Genomic DNA, 18,664 nt, shown 5'->3' with positions numbered 1-18,664 from the left:
AATACCAATCTGGGCCTGCACTGGCTTCACTAAACTAAACAACTGTGCTTGATATTTATCAAGCATTTGAAAGCAGAATTCCTTGACATTGTGTTGGTGTCGGAAAGCTAAGATGCTCTCCCCCCCACCCGAGACACTCCCCCATCATTGGATCATAATTGCTCACTTACAGTACACCACTGTAGAAGTTAAGGAGAGGTTCATCACCTGCTCCTTCAGGGCACCTAGACGGGCCAGCAGATGTCTCAGACAACCCACCCTTCTGTAGGTGTGTGCATTAGGCCTAAGTCTAGGAAATCCACCCACATGGTAAAATAATACATATATTGAGTGTGGGAATGAAATGTGTTCCTCTCCATTCTGGAGGCCTCTTGCTGTAACAAATACCTTCTGTTGCAGGTTTATAAAAATCAGATCGAAGAGAGACGGTGCTTCAGAGATGGAACTGCGGGGCAAGTCGGAGAAGTACCGATTGTTGAGCAGTTCTGACGTAGAATGACATGACCAGCAGCTCCTGCGCTTCCCTCTATTCACACTGACAAGTTGATGATTTCTGTCTAATTTTTTTTCAATTGTGAATGTTGTTTGTTCCCTTGATCCCTTTGAATCACTGTTTGTATTGGTGGAACAGGAGTGAGTGGCAGGGAATATCTTTTGTGAAACGACGCTGGTCATGGGAATCTGAATTGTCTCCTATTTTCACAGACCCACCAGAACTCACAGATTAGGTTCGTGCCTAAAGCAAATTCTTCACCCAAGTGCAGCAGGGAACAGGCAGGTTGTGGATAGGAGCTATCTCTTTTGATGGAATCCGGGGAATAATTTTAGTGCGGGAAAGTAATATCAGAATGTTCAGTGCAGAGATCTTTTTGTTTCATCTGACAATCTACAGTACATGCTTCAGTGTTATCAACTGAAACTGCTTTGAATACCAACCGATCTTGATCAGTCTCAGACTGTAGTGGTTTCGATAGCCCATCCTCCACCAACTGATCTGCCTCTCATCCTCAACGATACGTCCCCTTTCCCTGCAATAAACAACGTGCATTTTTAACAAAATTGACAGGAACTCTTAATCTCATTTCAGGTTGATTTTGTTGCATCTATTTGGAGGAGGACAGGCACACATACAAAACCTTTCAGAGTCTCATAACATCCCGGAGCACAATAACTGGTTTAGTATGTATGGTCAGGGAGAGCAGGAGCTACAGAGTGCCCCACACGCACCAGATGGCAACACCCACTGCGCTGAAGGAACTCAGCAGGTCAGGCAGCATCTATGGAGGGAAACACACATTTTGGATTGTGCCCTGTCCTCTGGAAAGACAGTGGTTATGTTGTTGGTGATACGTTCTATGTTCTATTGTAGGCAGAAAGGATTAGTTTAGTTGCATGTTTTGTCCTTCTAGCTGTCCCTCAGTTCTGCTAACAATTTACCCAGTGTTGAATTCCATTCATTTCCAAAGGCTTACACTGTACGTCTTCCCTTTGGTGAAGCAAACACAAACTATGAAAATTATTTCCAGATGTGCAGCTTGCAGATCCTTGATATCTTTCATCCTCCCTCCGAGCTTGCTGATCTGTTGATCTCCCTCCTGGTATTTATCCCTGCAACCTGCTCCCTCACCTCCTCCATTCAGGGCCCCAAACAGTCCCTCCAGGTGCAGCAACACTTCACCTGCGAGTCCGTCGGGGTCGTCTATTATGCCCGGTGCTGCTGGTGCGGCCTTGTCTACATCAGCGAGACCCAGCGTGGATCGTGGGAACCGCTTCGGCCAGACCCTTAGTTCTGTCTGCCACAACAGGTGGGATTTCTCAGTGGCCACACATCTTACTTCTACCTCCCATTCCCATTCTGACATGGGCTCCTCTATGGCCACAATGAACACCTCATATTATCATGGTCCGGTCCATGAAGTCCACATTCCGATTCACAGATTGGTCCATCGATCCTTATTCCAGGTTTTCCGGTTTTCCCTTGTTCTGTTGGTGCCTTAATTGAGGCAACCTCTGCCTGAAGCCTTGGTCTGAAGCCTTTTCCTGCAACCTCGCCAGTGTTCTCGCCTGTATTGCTGTCAAGTTCTACCGCCAGAGCAAGACCGGAGCCTTGCTGTGTCTAGATAAGGCACTGTCTATCGTTGTTTGGATCTGTCCCTGTGTCCACGCCTTCGCTAGGTAGGTCCGGCTGTTCGCCGCTACCTTGTGTTAAGAACTGTCTCTCTGTGTTCTATGTATGAGTCCTGGCCCTACGTCCTGTTCCCAAGGAGGGGTCCCGGCTCTGTGTTCCATGTTCCTGTCTCTCAAGACCAAGGCTCTGGGTTCTGCGTTCTTGTCTCCCAAGACCAAGTCCCTGTGTTCCAGTTCTGCCAAGACCAAGTCAAGGCTTTGGGTTCTCATCCAGTCCTGTAGCCACGCCATGTCCTGTAGTCACTTCTTGTCCTCGCCTAGATCCGGGGTCCGAGCCAGAGCCAAGACCAAGGTTCTGAGTCCCTGTCCAGTCTCTGGCTTGGAGTCCTAGCCCAGGCTCCTATTTCCAATTTTCTTGTCCTGGTGCCACTTCCCTAGTCAAGTCCTAGCCCAGGCCCTGTATCCTAGTCTCGTCCAGGGCCTCTGTCAATGTCCAGCGTCGTTTCTTCCTCACTTCCCTTGCTTTCTTGACACACCGAGTCCTGTTCCTTGTACTTCAGTGTCTGTGTCTTGCATTTGGGGTCTGCTCCTAGCGCACCCCCCCGCCATATGACAGATATTCCTTCTGGGTAGCCTCCAACCTGATGACATGAATATCGGTTTCTCTAACTTCTGGTAATTTCTCCCACCTCCACCTTCTCTCTTTTTCCATTCCCCATTCTGGCTCCTCTCCTCTCCTCACCTGCCTATCACCTCCCTCTCGTGTCCCCCCGCTTCGCTTTCTCCCGTGGTCCCCTGCCTCTCCTATCAGATTCCTTCTTCTTCAATCCTTCTCCTTTTTCACCAATCACCTCCCAGCTCCTCACTTCATCCCCCTTCCCCCACACACCCGACTTCCCTCTCACCTGCCAGCTTGTAGGCTATTGCAGAGCATAAACAGCAGCTGTGACAAGCTGAAGTAAAAAGCCTGTGACTGTATGCACTCACCTTGTATTACCAAGACCCAAGGTCACTTCTCTTTCCATGGTATGCGCTCCGTGTTCAGGGCGGGGCTGGTTCAAACGTATACTTCAAAATGGCATTCCTTTGCGATGAGACATTACCAGCCTGAAAGTGATGGCAACGGAGCCTGTCTGACCAGTTTGAGCAGAGGAACCTGTTCCTGTCCTGGACGTTTCTGTTGTTGATCGTTAACCAGGGAGAGTGCACCCTCAATACATCCCAAGGTTACACATCAATCTTGATTAAATGTCAGTGTGGTACGACAGATGCTGTTTTCAGAGAGGAACACTCAGAGGATCTACTCAAGCCCGAAAAGGCTTAACATGATATCTTTCCTGCTAAGATGATACCAATAAAGGTCACGCCAATGATCTTACATCAGAAACTGGGAATAGTTAGAATCAGAACAAATTTTAATTGCGAAGGGAGGGGAAAGGACAGAGAGAACAAATGAGCAAATATGAAAGGGTGGGGCAGAGGACAGACTGTGGTATTGATGCTGGGAGGAGCAAAATGAAATCTTAACCACGAGGAGAGGAAAATAAAATATAGTTTGCTGGAACGTGGAGTACAGAGTGATGTACAAATGCTGGAGGGAAATGGACAGTTGACATTGCAAGTCAAAACCTTTCATCTGGTCTGGAAGAAAGAGTTTGTAGTTTAAAGTTCTTTTATTATCAAAGTATGTATACTGTATACCACCTTGAGATTCGTCTTCTAACAGGCAGCCACAAAATAACGAGAGCAAATAGAACCTATTAAAAAGAAACTGTCGAACACCCGATCTGCAGAGGAAAAAAAAACAAATTGTGCAAACAATAAAAGTAAGCAAATAACATTCAGAACTGAAGTTCATCAAAGTGAGTCCACAGCCACGAAGCCAGTCATCACTACAGCCAATTCAGGAGCCCGTTAGTTGCAGGCCACAGCCTCAGTTCAGCTCAGAGACCAGAAAACCTCACCAATCAGTGAGCTGACCACCGTCCCGTCCTTCTCCTCCGGCCCTGACACCCTGGCCTTTCCAATCTGGCCTGGCGCGTAAATCAGCCAATCAGCAGGTTGCTCCTCGCTCTCAGACCAGGGCCCTGCCGATTTGAAACAATCTCGGGCCCAGGCCCCACTACCTCAGTTTGGCCCATACCCGACCTTTCCAATCTGGCGCGGCACTTAAATAGGTCAATCATCAGTTTGTTCCTCGCTCTCAGGCCCCGGTGCTGCTGCCTCAACTCTGCCTTGCCTCGGGTTCTGCCGTTTTGAATCACCTCCAAGTCCGCTCCAGCAGCCAAGCATTGGCTCTCAGGCCTGGGCCTTGCCACCTCAATTCAACCTGTACACGCAACGCCACAACCGTCCCACACTTTCTAGACTTCAATTCACGCTGCAAAGGTGTCAGGTCATACAGGTGGTTCAAAAGCTCAACTCCGAAAGGGAAGTTACGGGTTACTGATTGCAGTGATAATTTTTAAGAAAAAGTGTGATTAATAAAGTAGTTAGTAGTTTTATTTGCTGACAGCAAGTCATCACAGTGTTTCACCAGTGCCATCTTAAACCGGAAGAGGGAAAGAGGGGAGATATACAGTATAAAAGGGTGGAGGAAGAGTTGCAGTTTATGGGTGTATCCAGGCGAGGGGGAAGGGTTGATAGGCAGGCAATGTAAGAAGCTGGGAGGTGATAGACTGAAGTGACAAAGGTCTGAAGAAGACAGAATCCAACAGGAGAGAACGGTGGACAGTGGAATGAAGGCGAGGAGGTGAGGACAGGGGCAGAGGGAGGAGTGTGTGGGTGATGAGAAGATGGAGAGTGCAGGGAAGGGGAAAGGGCAGGAGTGATGGGGCTACTGCGATAATTTCCCTCCTTAGATGGTGCCTGACCTGCTGAGTACCTGCAGCATTTTGTGTGTTGCTCCAGATTTCCAGCATCTGCAGTCTACGTGGAGTATAGAACTGGCACTGCTCATTGTCTGAGATAAACTATAGCCGCTGGGAACCTCAAATAAATACAGAAAGTTCTGGTAACCATCAGTGGGTCAGGCTGGATCTATGGAAAGAGAAATTAAGTTAATGTTTCAGATCAAAGATGAAAGGCCAATAATCTGAAATGTTAAGTCTGCCTGTCTTCCCAAATTCCACTTGAATTTGTTCTCATTGTAGAACAAATTCATCTACAACACGTCAAATTCATCTATAACAGGAGCTGTTCCTAAGGTTCACGCTAATTTCTCTTTGGACACGGTGCAGGAGCATTGAGTGGAAAAAAAGTGGGAATGGAGAATTACAGTAAGAGAAGGCTGGAGGGTCAACATTGCCCTCATGGGCTGAAGAAAGCTGCTCGGCAAAACAGTCACCAGATTTGTGCTGGGATTTCAGAGCAGAGCAGGTCACTAAGCAGAAGAACAGTCATCCGGCCTCAACCCTGGGACAGACTTTCCTCTTAATTAAAGGGGAGGGCTAGTGTAATAAGTGTAGAGTTAAGTTTAAAAAAAGGAAATTTGGAAATCAGACAGATACGATTCATTATTGATAGGGAAAATCAAGGGATTTTTGTGACTACATGAAAAGAAAGATGATGATAAAGGAAGAGTCACATCTCTGAGTATGAAAGGGCTGTCGATGGGTGAATGTAGCTCTAAATGAATAGCTGGTGCCTGCTGTCACATTGAATAGGGCCTTCGGGTTTAAAAATCTCATTTGTTTCCAAGTCACCTTCTGTTAATCTGCAGACCCATCATGTGTAGTTGCCTCTGCCCTGTCAGTTCTGGCCTCCTGCTGCTGCACGAGGTCTCACCAGCAGATGATCTGATGCAGGAGTTACATTGGGCAGGGTTACAGATGAGAAAATTCATTATTTTAGTGATAAGACCATAAGACCATAAAATATCAGAGCAGAATTAGACCATTTGGTCTATTGAGTCTGCTTTGCCAATTCATCACGGCTGTTCCATTTGCCCTCTCAACATCGCTCTCTTGCCTTCGCGCCGTAACCTTTCACACAATGACGAAACAACAAACTAACAACCTCTGCCTTAAATATACCCAATAACCTGGCCTCCACAGCCACCTGTGGTGATGAATTCCACAGATTCATCCCTCTCTGGCTAAAGAAATTCCTCCTCAACTCCATTCTAAATTAACGTCTCTCTAATCGGAGGCTGTGCCTTCTGGTCCTAGACTCCCCCACCACAGGAAACATTCCCTCCACATCCACTCTCTCCCTTTCAGCCTTTGATAGGCTTAAATGAGATTCCGCCCACCCCCACCACCCCACCATTCTTCTAAACTCCTGCAATTACAGGCCCAGAGCCATCAAAGCCTCTTCATATGATAACCATTTCATTCCTGGAATGATTCTCGTGAACCTTCTTTGAACCGTCTCCAATATCAGTACATCCTTTCTTAGACAAGGGGTCCAAAACTGTTCACAATACTCCAAGTGAGGTCTGACCAATGTCTTATAAAGCCTCAGCATCACATCCTTGCTTTTACATTCTAGTCCTCTTGAAATGAATGCTAACATCGCATTTGCCCTCCTTACCACTAACTCAACCTGAAAATTAACCTTTAGGGAATCCTGCACAAGAACTCCCAAGTCCCTTTGCACCTCAGATTTTTGAATTTTCTGCCTGTCTAGAAAATAGTCTACATTTCTACCAAAATGCATGACCCATTCACTTCCCAACATGGTATTCCATCTGTTAATTCTTTGCCGATTCTCCTAATCTGTCTAAGTCCTTCTGCAGCCTCCCTGCTTCCTCAACACTACCTGTCCCTCCACCTATCTTCGTATCAAAGCCATCAATTCTGTCTCCAAATCACGCCTCATTGACATAAAATGCAAAAAGAATTAGTCACCAGCAGCCAGCCAGAAAAGGCTCCCTTTATTCCCACTCTTTGCCTCCTGCCAATCAGCCACTGCTTTATCCATGCTAGAATCTTTCCTGTAATATCATGGGCTCATAGCTTGTTAAGCAGCCTCGTGTGTGGCACCTTGTCAAAGCCCCGCTGAAAATCCAAGTACACAACATCCACTGATTCTCCTTTGTCTATCTTGCTTGTTATTTCTTCAAAAGAATTCCAACAGGTTTATCAGGCAAGATTTCCTCCTTAAGGAAACCATGCTGACTTTGACCTATTTTATCATGTGCCTCCAAGTACCCCAAAACTTCATCCTTAACAATCGACTCCAACACCTTCCCAACCACTGAAGTCAGCCTAACTAGCCTATGATTTCCTTTCTTTTGCCCCCTCCCTTCTTGAAGAGTGTAGTTATGTTTGCAATTTTCCAGTCTTCCAGAACCATTTCAGAATGTAGTGATTTTTGAAAGATCACTACTAATGCCTCCACAATCTCTTCAGCCACCTCTTTCAGAACTCTGGGGTGTATGCTATCTGATCCAGGTGACTTATCTACCTTCAGATCTTTCACTTTCCCAAGCACCTTTCCCCTTGTAATAGCAACTGCACTCACTTCTGCTTGAACTTCCATCATATTGCTGGTGTCATCCACAGTGAAATTGGATGCAAAATACTTATTCAGTTTGGCTGCCATTTTGCTGTCCCCTATTAGTACCTCTCCAGCATTTTTTTCCAGCGGTCCGATATCCACTCTTGCCTCTCTTTTACACTTCATGTATCTGAAAAAACTTTTCATACCCCTTTCATATTATTGGCTAGCTTACTATTGTATTCCATCTTTTCCTTCTCAATGACTTTTTAGTTGCCTTCTGTTGGTTTATAAAAGCATCCTAATCCTATAACCATATAACCATATAACAATTACTGCATGGAAACAGGCCATCTCGGCCCTTCTAGTCCGTGCCGAACTCCTACTCTCACCTAGTCCCACCGACCGGCACTCGGTCCATAACCCTCCATTCCCTTCCTGTCCATATATCTATCCAAATTAACTTTAAACGACAACATCGAACCTGCCTCAACCACTTCTGCTGGAAGCTCGTTCCACACAGTTACCACTCTCTGAGTAAAGAAGTTCCCCCTCATGTTACCCCTAAACTTTGGTCCTTTAACTCTCAACTCATGTCCTCTTGTTTGAATCTCCCCCACTTTCAATGGAAAAAGCCTATCCACGTCAACTCTTATCAATCCCCCTCATAATTTTAAATACCTCTATCAAGTCCCCCCTCAACCTTCTATGCTCCAAAGAATAAAGACCCAACTTGTTCAACCTTTCTCTGTAACTTAGGAGATGAAACCCAGGTAACATTCTAGTAAGTCTTCCCTGTACTCTCTCAATTTTATTGACATCTTTCCTATAATTCGGTAACCAGAATTGTACACAATACTCCAAATTTGGCCTTACCAATGCCTTGTACAATTTCAACATTACATCCCAACTCCTATACTTAATGCTCTGATTAATAAAGGCCAGTATATCAAAAGCTTTCTTCACCACCTTATCCACATGAGATTCCACCTTCAGGGAACTATGCACCATTATTCCTAGATCCCTCTGTTCTACAGCATTCTTCAATGCCCTACCATTTACCATGTATGTCCTATTTTGATTAGTCCTACCAAAATGTAGCACCTCACATTTTTCAGCATTAAACTCCATCTGCCATCTTTCAGCCCACTCTTCTAACTGGCCTAAATCTCTCTGCAAGCTTTGAAAACCTACTTCATTATCCACAACTCCACCTATCTTAGTATCATCTGCATACTTACTAATCCAATTTACCATCCCATCATCCAGATCATTAATATATATGACAAATAACATTGGACCCAGTACAGATCCCTGAGGCACACCGCTACACATCGTCCTCCAATCTGACACACAGTTATCCACCACTACTCTCTGACATCTCCCATCCAGCCACTGCTGAATCCATTTTACTACTTTGATATTAATACCTAACGATTGAACCTTCCTAACCAACCTTCCGTATGGAACCTTGTCAAAGGCCTTACTGAAGTCCATATAGACAACATCCACCGCTTTACCCTCGTCAACTTTCCTAGTAACCTCTTCAAAAAATTCAATAAGATCTGTCAAACATGACCTTCCATGCACAAATCCATGTTGATTGTTCCTAATCAGACCCTGTCTATCCAGATAGACCTCTAACCTCCCGTTAATTTTTGCTATATTATATGCCTTTTCTTTGGCTTTTGACTTCTCTTGTCAGCCATGGTTGTGTCATCCTGCCTTTAGAATACTTCTTCCTTCTTTGGGATGTATCTATCTTGTGACTTCCAATTGCTCCAAAAAAACTACAGTCATTGCTGTTCTGCTGTCATCTCTACTTGTATCCCCTTCCAATCAACTTTGGCCAGCTCTCTCTCATGCCTCTATAATTCCCTTTACTCCACTGTAATACTGATACATCTGACTTTAGCTTCTCCCTCTCAAGCAGCAGGGTAGAGCTACTAGGACTTGATGTTTCAATCCCTATGGTAAGTCGGCACTCTCGATGTTGGCGGTGGGTTTGGCGTGGTGACAGGGAGGGAGGGTAGGTATGTCATCGGGGTCATCAGGTAGGAACCCTCCTTCTTTGATGTTTCATTGATAAGCCCACGACATCTCCAGAGGACTCAACGGTGCTACCTGGCGTCCCAGATACACCCCCTCTGTTCCATACCCTCCTGTCTTCATCTTGCAGCCCAGTTGTTGTCTTTCCTTTTAATCCAAACCCAATTGCTGCTTTCTTCTGCTGCATTTGACAAGGACTTGATTGCTTGTTGGAGGGAGTGATCCCTCACCCCCATCTTCTTCAATAGACTGGTTGTAGATGTAGCAACGTATCCCCTGCATCCCACTTCTGCAGGGAAAATCTTGGTCTTCCAGCCGTTCTGGGCAGCTTCAGTTGCCAGTTCAGAGTACTTGGTCTTTTTCCTCTCATAAGCTTCTTCAACATCATCTTCCCATGGTACTGTCAATTCCACAACATATGCTAGCTTGGCTGTTGTGGAACACAGGACCATGTCTGGCCGGAGTGTTGTAGCCACAATGTCTGGGGGAAACACAAGCTTTTTTCCAAGTCCACGTCCATTTTCCAATCCCGAGCAACCTGCAGAATGCTTACATCTTTTGATGTTATGTGGTGCTCTGGAGGTTGGCCTGCTGGTACAAATCATGTAATGTGGACATTTCCTGCCAATGTTTGTGGGAGAGCATTTGTGATGATTCGCCTCTGTTCCAAGATTGTTGCCAGCTGTCTGAGAACTCGGTTATGCTGTCAAGTGTACTGCCCCGGGTGAGGCTCATGGTGCATCCTGTTAAAATGCGCCTTAGTGAATTATAATCACTGCTTCCTAAGGGTTCCTTTACCTTAAACTCCATAATCAAACCCGGATCATTACACAACACCCAATCCAGAATTGTGGATCCCCCTAGTGGACTCAACCTCGAGCTGCTTTAAAAAGCCATCTTGTAGGCATTCTATAAATTCTCTCTCTCCATGACCGACATGATTTTTCCGATCTACCTACATATTAAAATCCCCCATGACCATCATAACAGTGTGCTTATTACATGCATTTTCTATCTCCCATTGTAATTTATATCTCACATCCTGGCTACTATTCGGAGGCCTGTATATAACGCTCATCAGAGTCTTCTTACCCTTACAGTTTCTTAACTCTGCCCACAAGGATTCTATATTTTCTGATCCTATGTTACCTCTTTCTAAGGATTTGATTTCATTTTTTACCAACAGAACTATCCCACCTGCTCTGCCTATCTGCCTGTCCATTTGGTACAAAGTGTATCCTTGGATGTTAAGCTCTCAACTATGATCTTCTTTCAGCCCCGACTCAGTGATGCCCACAACATCATACCTGCCAATCTCTAACTGCGCTACAAGATCATCTACCTCTCTCCATATACTGCCTGCATTCAAATATAACACATTCAGTCCTGTATTCACCACCCTTTTCGATTTTGTCCCAGTGTTACACTGCAACTCATCCCACTGTCTGCAATTTCACCCTATCATCTGCCTGTCCTTCCTGATAGTCTCACAACACACCGCCTCTGCTTGTTTACCAACTGCTGAATCCTCAGCCCTATCACTCTGGTTCCCATCCCCATGCCAATTTAGTTTAAACCCTCCCCAAAAGCTCCAGCAAACCTGCCCGCACGGATATTGGTCCCAATCGGGTTCAGGTGTAAATTGTTCCTTTTGTACAGGTCGTACCTACCCCAGAAGAGATCTCAATGATCTAGAAATCTGAAATCCTGCCCCCTGCAATAATTCCTCAGTCATGCATTAATCTGCCAAATCATCCTATTTTTACCTGACTGGTGCGTGGCACAGGCAACAATCCAGAGACCACTACCCTGGAGATTCCGTTTTTCAGCTTCCTACCCAACTCCCTAAATTCTCTCTTCAGGACCTCCTCCCTTTTCCTACCTATGTCTTTGGTGCCAATATGATTTCTGGCTTCTCACCTTCCCCCTTTAATGTAGATAATATGGGTTGAACCTAATGTTGGGTTTCATTGACTTTAGATCAGTTCTAAAGCAAGGGATGGAGTCAATGACAGGACAGGAAGATAAAGGCATCCATCTCCTCACGACAGAACAGAGTGAATTGGAGGAGCAGAAATATAACTGGCCGGATCCAACACAGATCAGAACTGTTGAATTGAGTGGAACATGCCCAGTCTAATGATGAGATGCTGTTCTTCAGGCCTAACTGGACTTTGTTGGAAAATTATAGGATATCATCGTGGGAACTCAATAGAGAATTAAGGAGGCAGTCATTGTAGACAGATGGAGTTTCTCTCCTTTATTGTCACAATCTGTGGTTTGTCCAGTGTGATGAGAAAACAATGTGAGAACTAGGTTCAATGCATTAACTAGTATGAGTGTAAGTGAATCACTATTTCAGGAGGATTTGGATGGGGAGGGTAGCCATAAAAGGACAAATGTTGTACCTCTCAAGGTTTCACAAGAAATGGTATTGAGAAGGGAACGGGGTGTTGGGAAGACAATGCCAGGGAGTTGCAGAGGGAGCATAACCTTTGGAATTTTGAAGGATGAGGGAGTGGATGGAAAGATGCATCACTGGCTACATGTTTTTTCTTAAAAATAGTAGCCAGTGCACAGGTGTGGGAAGCATCAGAGGCATCAATGGCAGTGGAAGGCAGGTAGAGCACCACCAAACGCGGTGAGTTCTTTCTCCTTGTGTGGGAGTTTTTCTTATTTTTTAAACCATAAAAGAGAGAGAGGGTCTAGTGGAGCGGCCATCGTCAAAGTGGGGACTAGAGTCAGAGTGGGAACTTACAGGCGTTGACTCAAGAGGCTTCGATGAGAAGAAGCTGAGGCCGAAGAAACAGGTAAGAAGGGTAGGTTTTTCCTTTCGTTATTGACGATTTGGTCTTGGTTGCCCATTGTACAGTGCAGGTAGGAAGGCAGATATGGCAGTGGAACGCTCCTCCTGTAGGATGTGGGAATTCATGGAACCTGACAGTCTCTCTGATGACTACATCTGTGGGAAGTGCAACCAGCTCCGACTCATGAAGGACCACATCAAGGAGATGGAGCTGGAGCTGGATGAACTTAGGATCATCCGGGAGGCAGAACAATTGATAGATACAACTTTTGAGCAGGTGGTTGCATTCAGAGTGCAGACTTCAGCGAGTAGATGGATGAACACCCAGGGGAAGGGTTTCAAGTTCTTGGATCATTGGATCATCCTGGGGAAGGGGTGACCTGTACAAGTGGGACAGGTTGCACCTGAACTGGAGGGAAGCCAACATCCTGGGAGGGTGGTTTGCTAATGCTACTAGGGAGGGTTTAAACTAGATTTGCAGTGGGGTGGGAACTGAATTGAAGAGGCAGAGGATGGGGCGGTTGGTACACAAGTACTGACAGCTTGTAGGGAGTTTATGAGGAAAGATAAGCAGATATTAGAGCAAAGATGCACTCAGCCTGATGGTTTGAGATGTGTCTATTTTAATGCAAGGAGTATCATAGACAAGGCGGATGAATTTATAGTATGGATCAATACATGGAACTATGATGTTGTGGCCATTACAGAGGCTTGGATGTCTCAGGGGTAGGAATGGTTGCTGAGTGTGTTGGGCTTTAGATGTTTCAAAAAGGACAGGGAGGAAAGCAAATGAGGTGGGGGCGTGGCACTGCTAATGAGGGATAGTGTCACAGCTACAGAAAAAGAGGAAGTCATGGAGGGATTGTCTGCTGAGTCAGTGTGGTAGCAGTCAGAAACAGGAAGGGGGCAATAACTCCACTGGGTGTTTTTATAGACCCCCCCAATAGTAACAGAGACATCGAGGAGCAGATAGGGAGGCAGATTCTGAAACAGTGCAACAAAAGGGTTGTTGTGATGGGTGATTTTAAATTTCCTAATACTGACTGGCAACTCCTTAGCGTTAGGGATTTAGATGGGGTGGAGTTTGTTGGGTGTGTTCAGGAAGGTTTCATAGAAACATAGAAACATAGAAAATAGGTGCAGGAGTAGGCCATTCGGCCCTTCGAGCCTGCACCGCCATTTATTATGATCATGGCTGATCATCCAACTCAGAACCCAGCCTTCCCTCCATACCCCCTGACCCCTGTAGCCACAAGGGCCATATCTAACTTCCTTTTAAACATAGCTAATGGACTGGCCTCAACAGTTTGCTGTGGCAGAGAATTCCACAGATTCACCACTCTCTGTGTGAAGAAGTTTTTCCTAACCTCGGTCCTAAAAGGCTTCCCCTCTATCCTCAAACTGTGACCCCTCGTTCTAGACCTCCCCAACATCGGGAACAATCTTCCCGCATCTAGCCTGTCCAATCCCTTTAGGATCTTATACGTTTCAATCAGATCCCCCCTCAATCTTCTAAATTCCAACGAGTACAAGCCCAGTTCATCCAGTCTTTCTTCATATGAAAGACCTGCCATCCCAGGAATCAATCTGGTGAACCTTCTTTGTACTCCCTCTATGGCAAAGATGTCTTTCCTCAGATTAGGGGACCAAAACTGCACACAATACTCCAGGTGTGGTCTCACCAAGGCCTTGTACAACTGCAGTAGTACCTCCCTGCTCCTGTACTCGAATCCTCTCGCTATAAATGCCAGCATACCGTTCGCCTTTTTCACCGCCTGCTGTACCTGCATGCCCACTTTCAATGACTGGTGTATAATGACACCCAGGTCTCGTTGCACCTCCCCTTTTCCTAATCGGCCACCATTCAGATAATAATCTGTTTTCCTATTTTTGCCACCAAAGTGGATAACTTCACATTTATCCACATTAAATTGCAAACTAGAGGAGAGGCGGCACTAGATCTGGTACTGGGAAATGAACCTGGTCATGTGTCAGATCTCTTGATGGTCGAGCATTGGAGGTAGTGATCACAACTCTATCTCTTTTACCATAGCACTGGAGAGGGATAGGAGGAGACAATTTCGGAAAACATTTAATTGTGGTCAGGGGAAATATGATGCTATTAGGTAGAAACTTGGGAGCAGATGTTCTTAGGGAGATGCATGGCAGAAATGTGGCAAATGTTCAGGGAACATTTGCATGGCACTTTGCATAGGTATGTTCCATTGAGGCAGGGAAAGGACGGTAGGGTAAAAGAACCAAGGTGTACGAAGGATGTAGAAAATCTAGTTAAGAAGAAAAAAGCTTATGAAAGGTTCAAGAAACCAGCTACTGTTAGAGCTCTAGAAAATTACAAGGTTAAGGAAGAAGCTTAAGAATGAAATTAGGAGATCTAGAATGGGCTATGAGAAGGCCTTGGCGATCAGGATTAAGGAAAACCCCAAGGCATTCTCTAAGTATGTGAAGAGCACGAGGATGAGCTGTGTGAGAATAGGACCAATCAGGTGCAATAGTGGAATCATTTGCATGGAGTTGGAGGTACTTAATGAATACTTTGTTTCTGTATTCACTAGTGAAAAAGACCTTGCCAATTGTGGGGATGTCTTAAGACAGACTGAAATGATTGAGCATATAGATATTAAGAAAGAGGATGTGCTGGAGCTTTTGAAAAGTATTATGTTAGATATTTCATAGTCATAGTCATACTTTATTGATCCCAGGGGGAAATTGGTTTTCGTTACAGTTGCACCATAAATAATAAATAGTAATAGAACCATAAATAGTTAAATAGTAATATGTAAATTATGCTAGTAAATTATGAAATAAGTCCAGGACCAGCCTATCGGCACAGGGTGTCTGACCCTCCAAGGGAGGAGTTGTAAGGTTTGATGGCCACAGGCAGGAATGACTTCCTATGACGCTCTGTGTTGCATCTCGGTGGAATGAGTCTCTGGCTGAATGTACTCCTGTGCCCAACCGGTACGTTATGTAGTGGATGGGAGACATTGTCCAAGATGGCATGCAACTTAGACAGCATCCTCTTTTCAGACACCACCATGAGATAGTCCAGTTCCATCTCCACAACATCACTGGCCTTACGAATAAGTTTGTTGATTCTGTTGGTGTCTGCTACCCTCAGCCTGCTGCCCCAGCACACAACAGCAAACATGATAGCACTGGCCACGACAGACTTGTAGAACATCCTCAGCATCGTCCGACAGATGTTAAAGGACCTCAGTCTCCTCAGGAAATAGAGACGGCTCTGACCCTTCTTGTAGACAGCCTCAGTGTTCTTTGACCAGTCCAGTTTATTGTCACTGTGTCCAGGCTACTGTGAGAGAAGAGATTCCGGCAATGATCTTTGCACCATCAGTAGGGATGGGAGAAGTACCGGAGGTTTGGAGGGGTTGCAAATGTTGAGATCCTGAGAGGCTTGGATTTATGAGCATTTGGAGAGTCATAATTTGATTAGGGATAGTCAGCATGGCTTTGTCAAGGGCAGGTCATGCCTTACAAGCCTGATTGAATTCTTTGAGGATGTAATAAAACACATTGATGAAGGTAGAGCAGTGGATGTAGTGTATATGGATTTTAATAAGGCATTTGATAAGGTTCCCGTGCAAGTCTCCAAAAGTAAGGAGGCATGGGATCCAAGGAGACCTTGCTTTGTGGGTCCAGAATTGGCTTGCCCACAGAAGGCAAAGTGTGGTTGTAGATGGTTCATATTTTGCATGGAGGTCGATAACCAGTAGCGTTCTGCAGGGATCTGTTCTGGGAACCCTCCTCTTTGTGATTTGTATAAATGACCTAGAGGAAGAAGTAGAAGGGTGGGTTAGTAACTTTGCTGATGTCTCAAAAGTTGGGGGTGTTGTGAATACTCTGGATGGTAGTCAGAGGTTACAGCAGGACATCGATAGGATGCAGAACTGGGCTGAGAAGTGGCAGATGGAGTTCAAACCAGATAAGTGTGAAGTGGTTCATTTTGGCAGGTCAAATACGATGGCAGAATATAGTATTAATGGTAAAACTCTTGGCAGTGTGGAGGATCAGAGAGATCTTGGGATCCGTGGCCACAGGACACTCAAAGCTGCTACACCGGTTGACAAGTGTTGTTAAGAAGGCGTATTGTGTGTTGGTCTTCATCAACCGTGGGATTGAGTTCAAGAGCCATGAGGTAATGAGCTTGGTCAGACCTGATAGAGACGCATAAGATAATGAGAGGCATTGATCATGTGGATAGTCAGAGGCTTTTTTCCAGGGCTAAAATGGCTAACACAAGGGGGCATAGTTTTAAGGTGCTTGGAAGTAGGTACAAGGGGGATGTCAGGGGTAAGTTTTTCACACAGAGTGGTGGATGGGTGGAATGCACTGCCAGCGACGGATACAATAGGGTCTTTTAAGAGTGTCTTAGATAGGTACAGTATATGGAGCTTATAAAAATAGAGGGCTACGCAGTAGGGAAATTCTAGGCAGTTTCTGGAGTAGGTTACATGGTCGGCACAACATTGTGGGCCGAAGGGCCTGTAATGTGCTGTAGATTTCTATGTTCTATGTTCAAATTATGGTATTTTGTTAAGTGTGGTGCAAAGTACAGTGAATTATCATTATCAGTGGAGACTGGTGGGATAGAAGGTGTGTAGGGGAACCCCACGCTTGTTCTGGTCAGTGATAGAGTCTTATAGCATGGAAACAGGCCCTTCAGCTCAGCAAGTCTCTTCTGACAATTGAGCACCCACCTACATGAGTCCTATCTTCCGGCACTTGGTCTGCAGCCTGCTATGCCTCCTCAAACCAAGTGCTCATCTAGTCACTTCTTAAGTGTTGTGAAAGTCTGTCTCTTCACTTCCAAACAGTGGCAAAGTGGGCAGAGCGACTGCCTCATAGTCCCCAGGTCAATACTGAACAGGGTGCTGTGTGTGGAGGTTGCAAGTTGTCCCTGCGACTGTGTGGGCTTCCCACTGATGCCCAGGTTGGTAGTTTAGTTGGCTTCTGTAAATCGCCCCGAGTGCATAGATGAGGATACACTCCAGGGGGAGTTGGTGAGAATTGGGATTAAGCTAGAATTGATGTAAATGGGCACGTGATGGCTGGTGTGGGGGTCAATAGAAACATTTCTGTTTTGTATCAATCTGTGACATTCACACACAGTATGTTCCTGGTTCCATTCATCTTGGGCTGAAAAATGTTTCTTTTTTTAATACCTACTAAACTCATAGATTTTACCCTAACTTGCAGTACATCTTCCCATTTTATATACCTATATTTTGGGGAAGGATTTCTATCAGCCCCCATTTACACCCTCCATAATTATGATACCTCAACCGGTCCCTATGCTCCAAAGGAAACCGTTTACCATTGAAATACGAAATTGAAATTAACATCTCCACCTCGCTGACATCTACAGTGATGAAATGCTTTGAGAGGTTGGTCATGGCTAGAATCAACACCTGTCTCAGGAAGGACCTGGATCCACTGCAATTGCCTATCACTTGTAGCAGACAGGATCTTAATGGCTCTCCATGTGGCCTTGAATCACCTGGACGATGCAAATACCTATGACAGGATGCTGGTTATTGACTATGGCTCAGCATTTAACACCATCATTCCTACAGTTCTGATCACAAAGCTACAGAACCTAGGCCTCTGTATCTCCCCCTGCAAATGGATTCTCAACTTCATCACCAGGAGACCACAATCAGTATGGATTGGAAATAACATATCCTCCTCACTCACAATTAACACTGGCACACCACAAGGATGTGTGCTTACCCACTGCTCTACTCTCTCTATACACATGACTGTGTGTCTAGGCACAGCTCAAATACCATCTATAAATTTGTTGATGATACAACCATTGTTGGTAGAATCTCAGATGGCGATGAGAGGGCATAGAGGAGTGAGATATGCCAACTAGTGGAGTGGTGTCACAGCTAACAACCTTGCACTCAGTGTCAGTAAGATGAAAGAGCTGATTATGGACTTCAGGAAGGGTAAGATGAAGGAACACAAATGGAGAAAGTGAGCAGTTTCAAGTTCCTGGGTGTCAATATCTCTGAGGATCTAACCTGGTCCCAATTTATTGATGCAGCTTATAAAGAAGGCAAGACAGCAGCTTTAGTTCATTAGGCATTTGAAGAGATTTGGTATGTCAACTAAAACACTCAAACTTCTACAAATGTACGCATAGAGCATTCTGACTGGCTTCATCACCATCTGGTATGGGCTGGGTGGGGGGGGGGA

The 18,664-nt window shown here is 45.3% G+C and overlaps 1 protein-coding gene across 1 annotated transcript in view; it reads left to right on the top strand.

The window, feature by feature from the left end:
• tmem45b (transmembrane protein 45B) overlaps positions 1–8,697 on the top strand; it is a 37,492-nt gene extending 28,795 nt beyond the window's left edge. Inside the window, exon 6 of the mRNA XM_063038347.1 lies at positions 400–8,697. Coding sequence (XP_062894417.1) covers positions 400–499 — 100 coding nt within the window. The 3' untranslated portion in view covers positions 500–8,697. The remainder of the gene's footprint in view (positions 1–399) is intronic.
• The last annotated feature ends 9,967 nt before the right edge of the window (positions 8,698–18,664 follow it).

The sequence above is a fragment of the Mobula hypostoma genome, chromosome X2 (assembly GCF_963921235.1).
Source record: "Mobula hypostoma chromosome X2, sMobHyp1.1, whole genome shotgun sequence".
Lineage (NCBI taxonomy): Eukaryota > Metazoa > Chordata > Chondrichthyes > Myliobatiformes > Myliobatidae > Mobula > Mobula hypostoma.
Note: the sequence above shows the minus strand (reverse complement) of the source record. Positions and strands in the feature narration are given on the sequence as shown.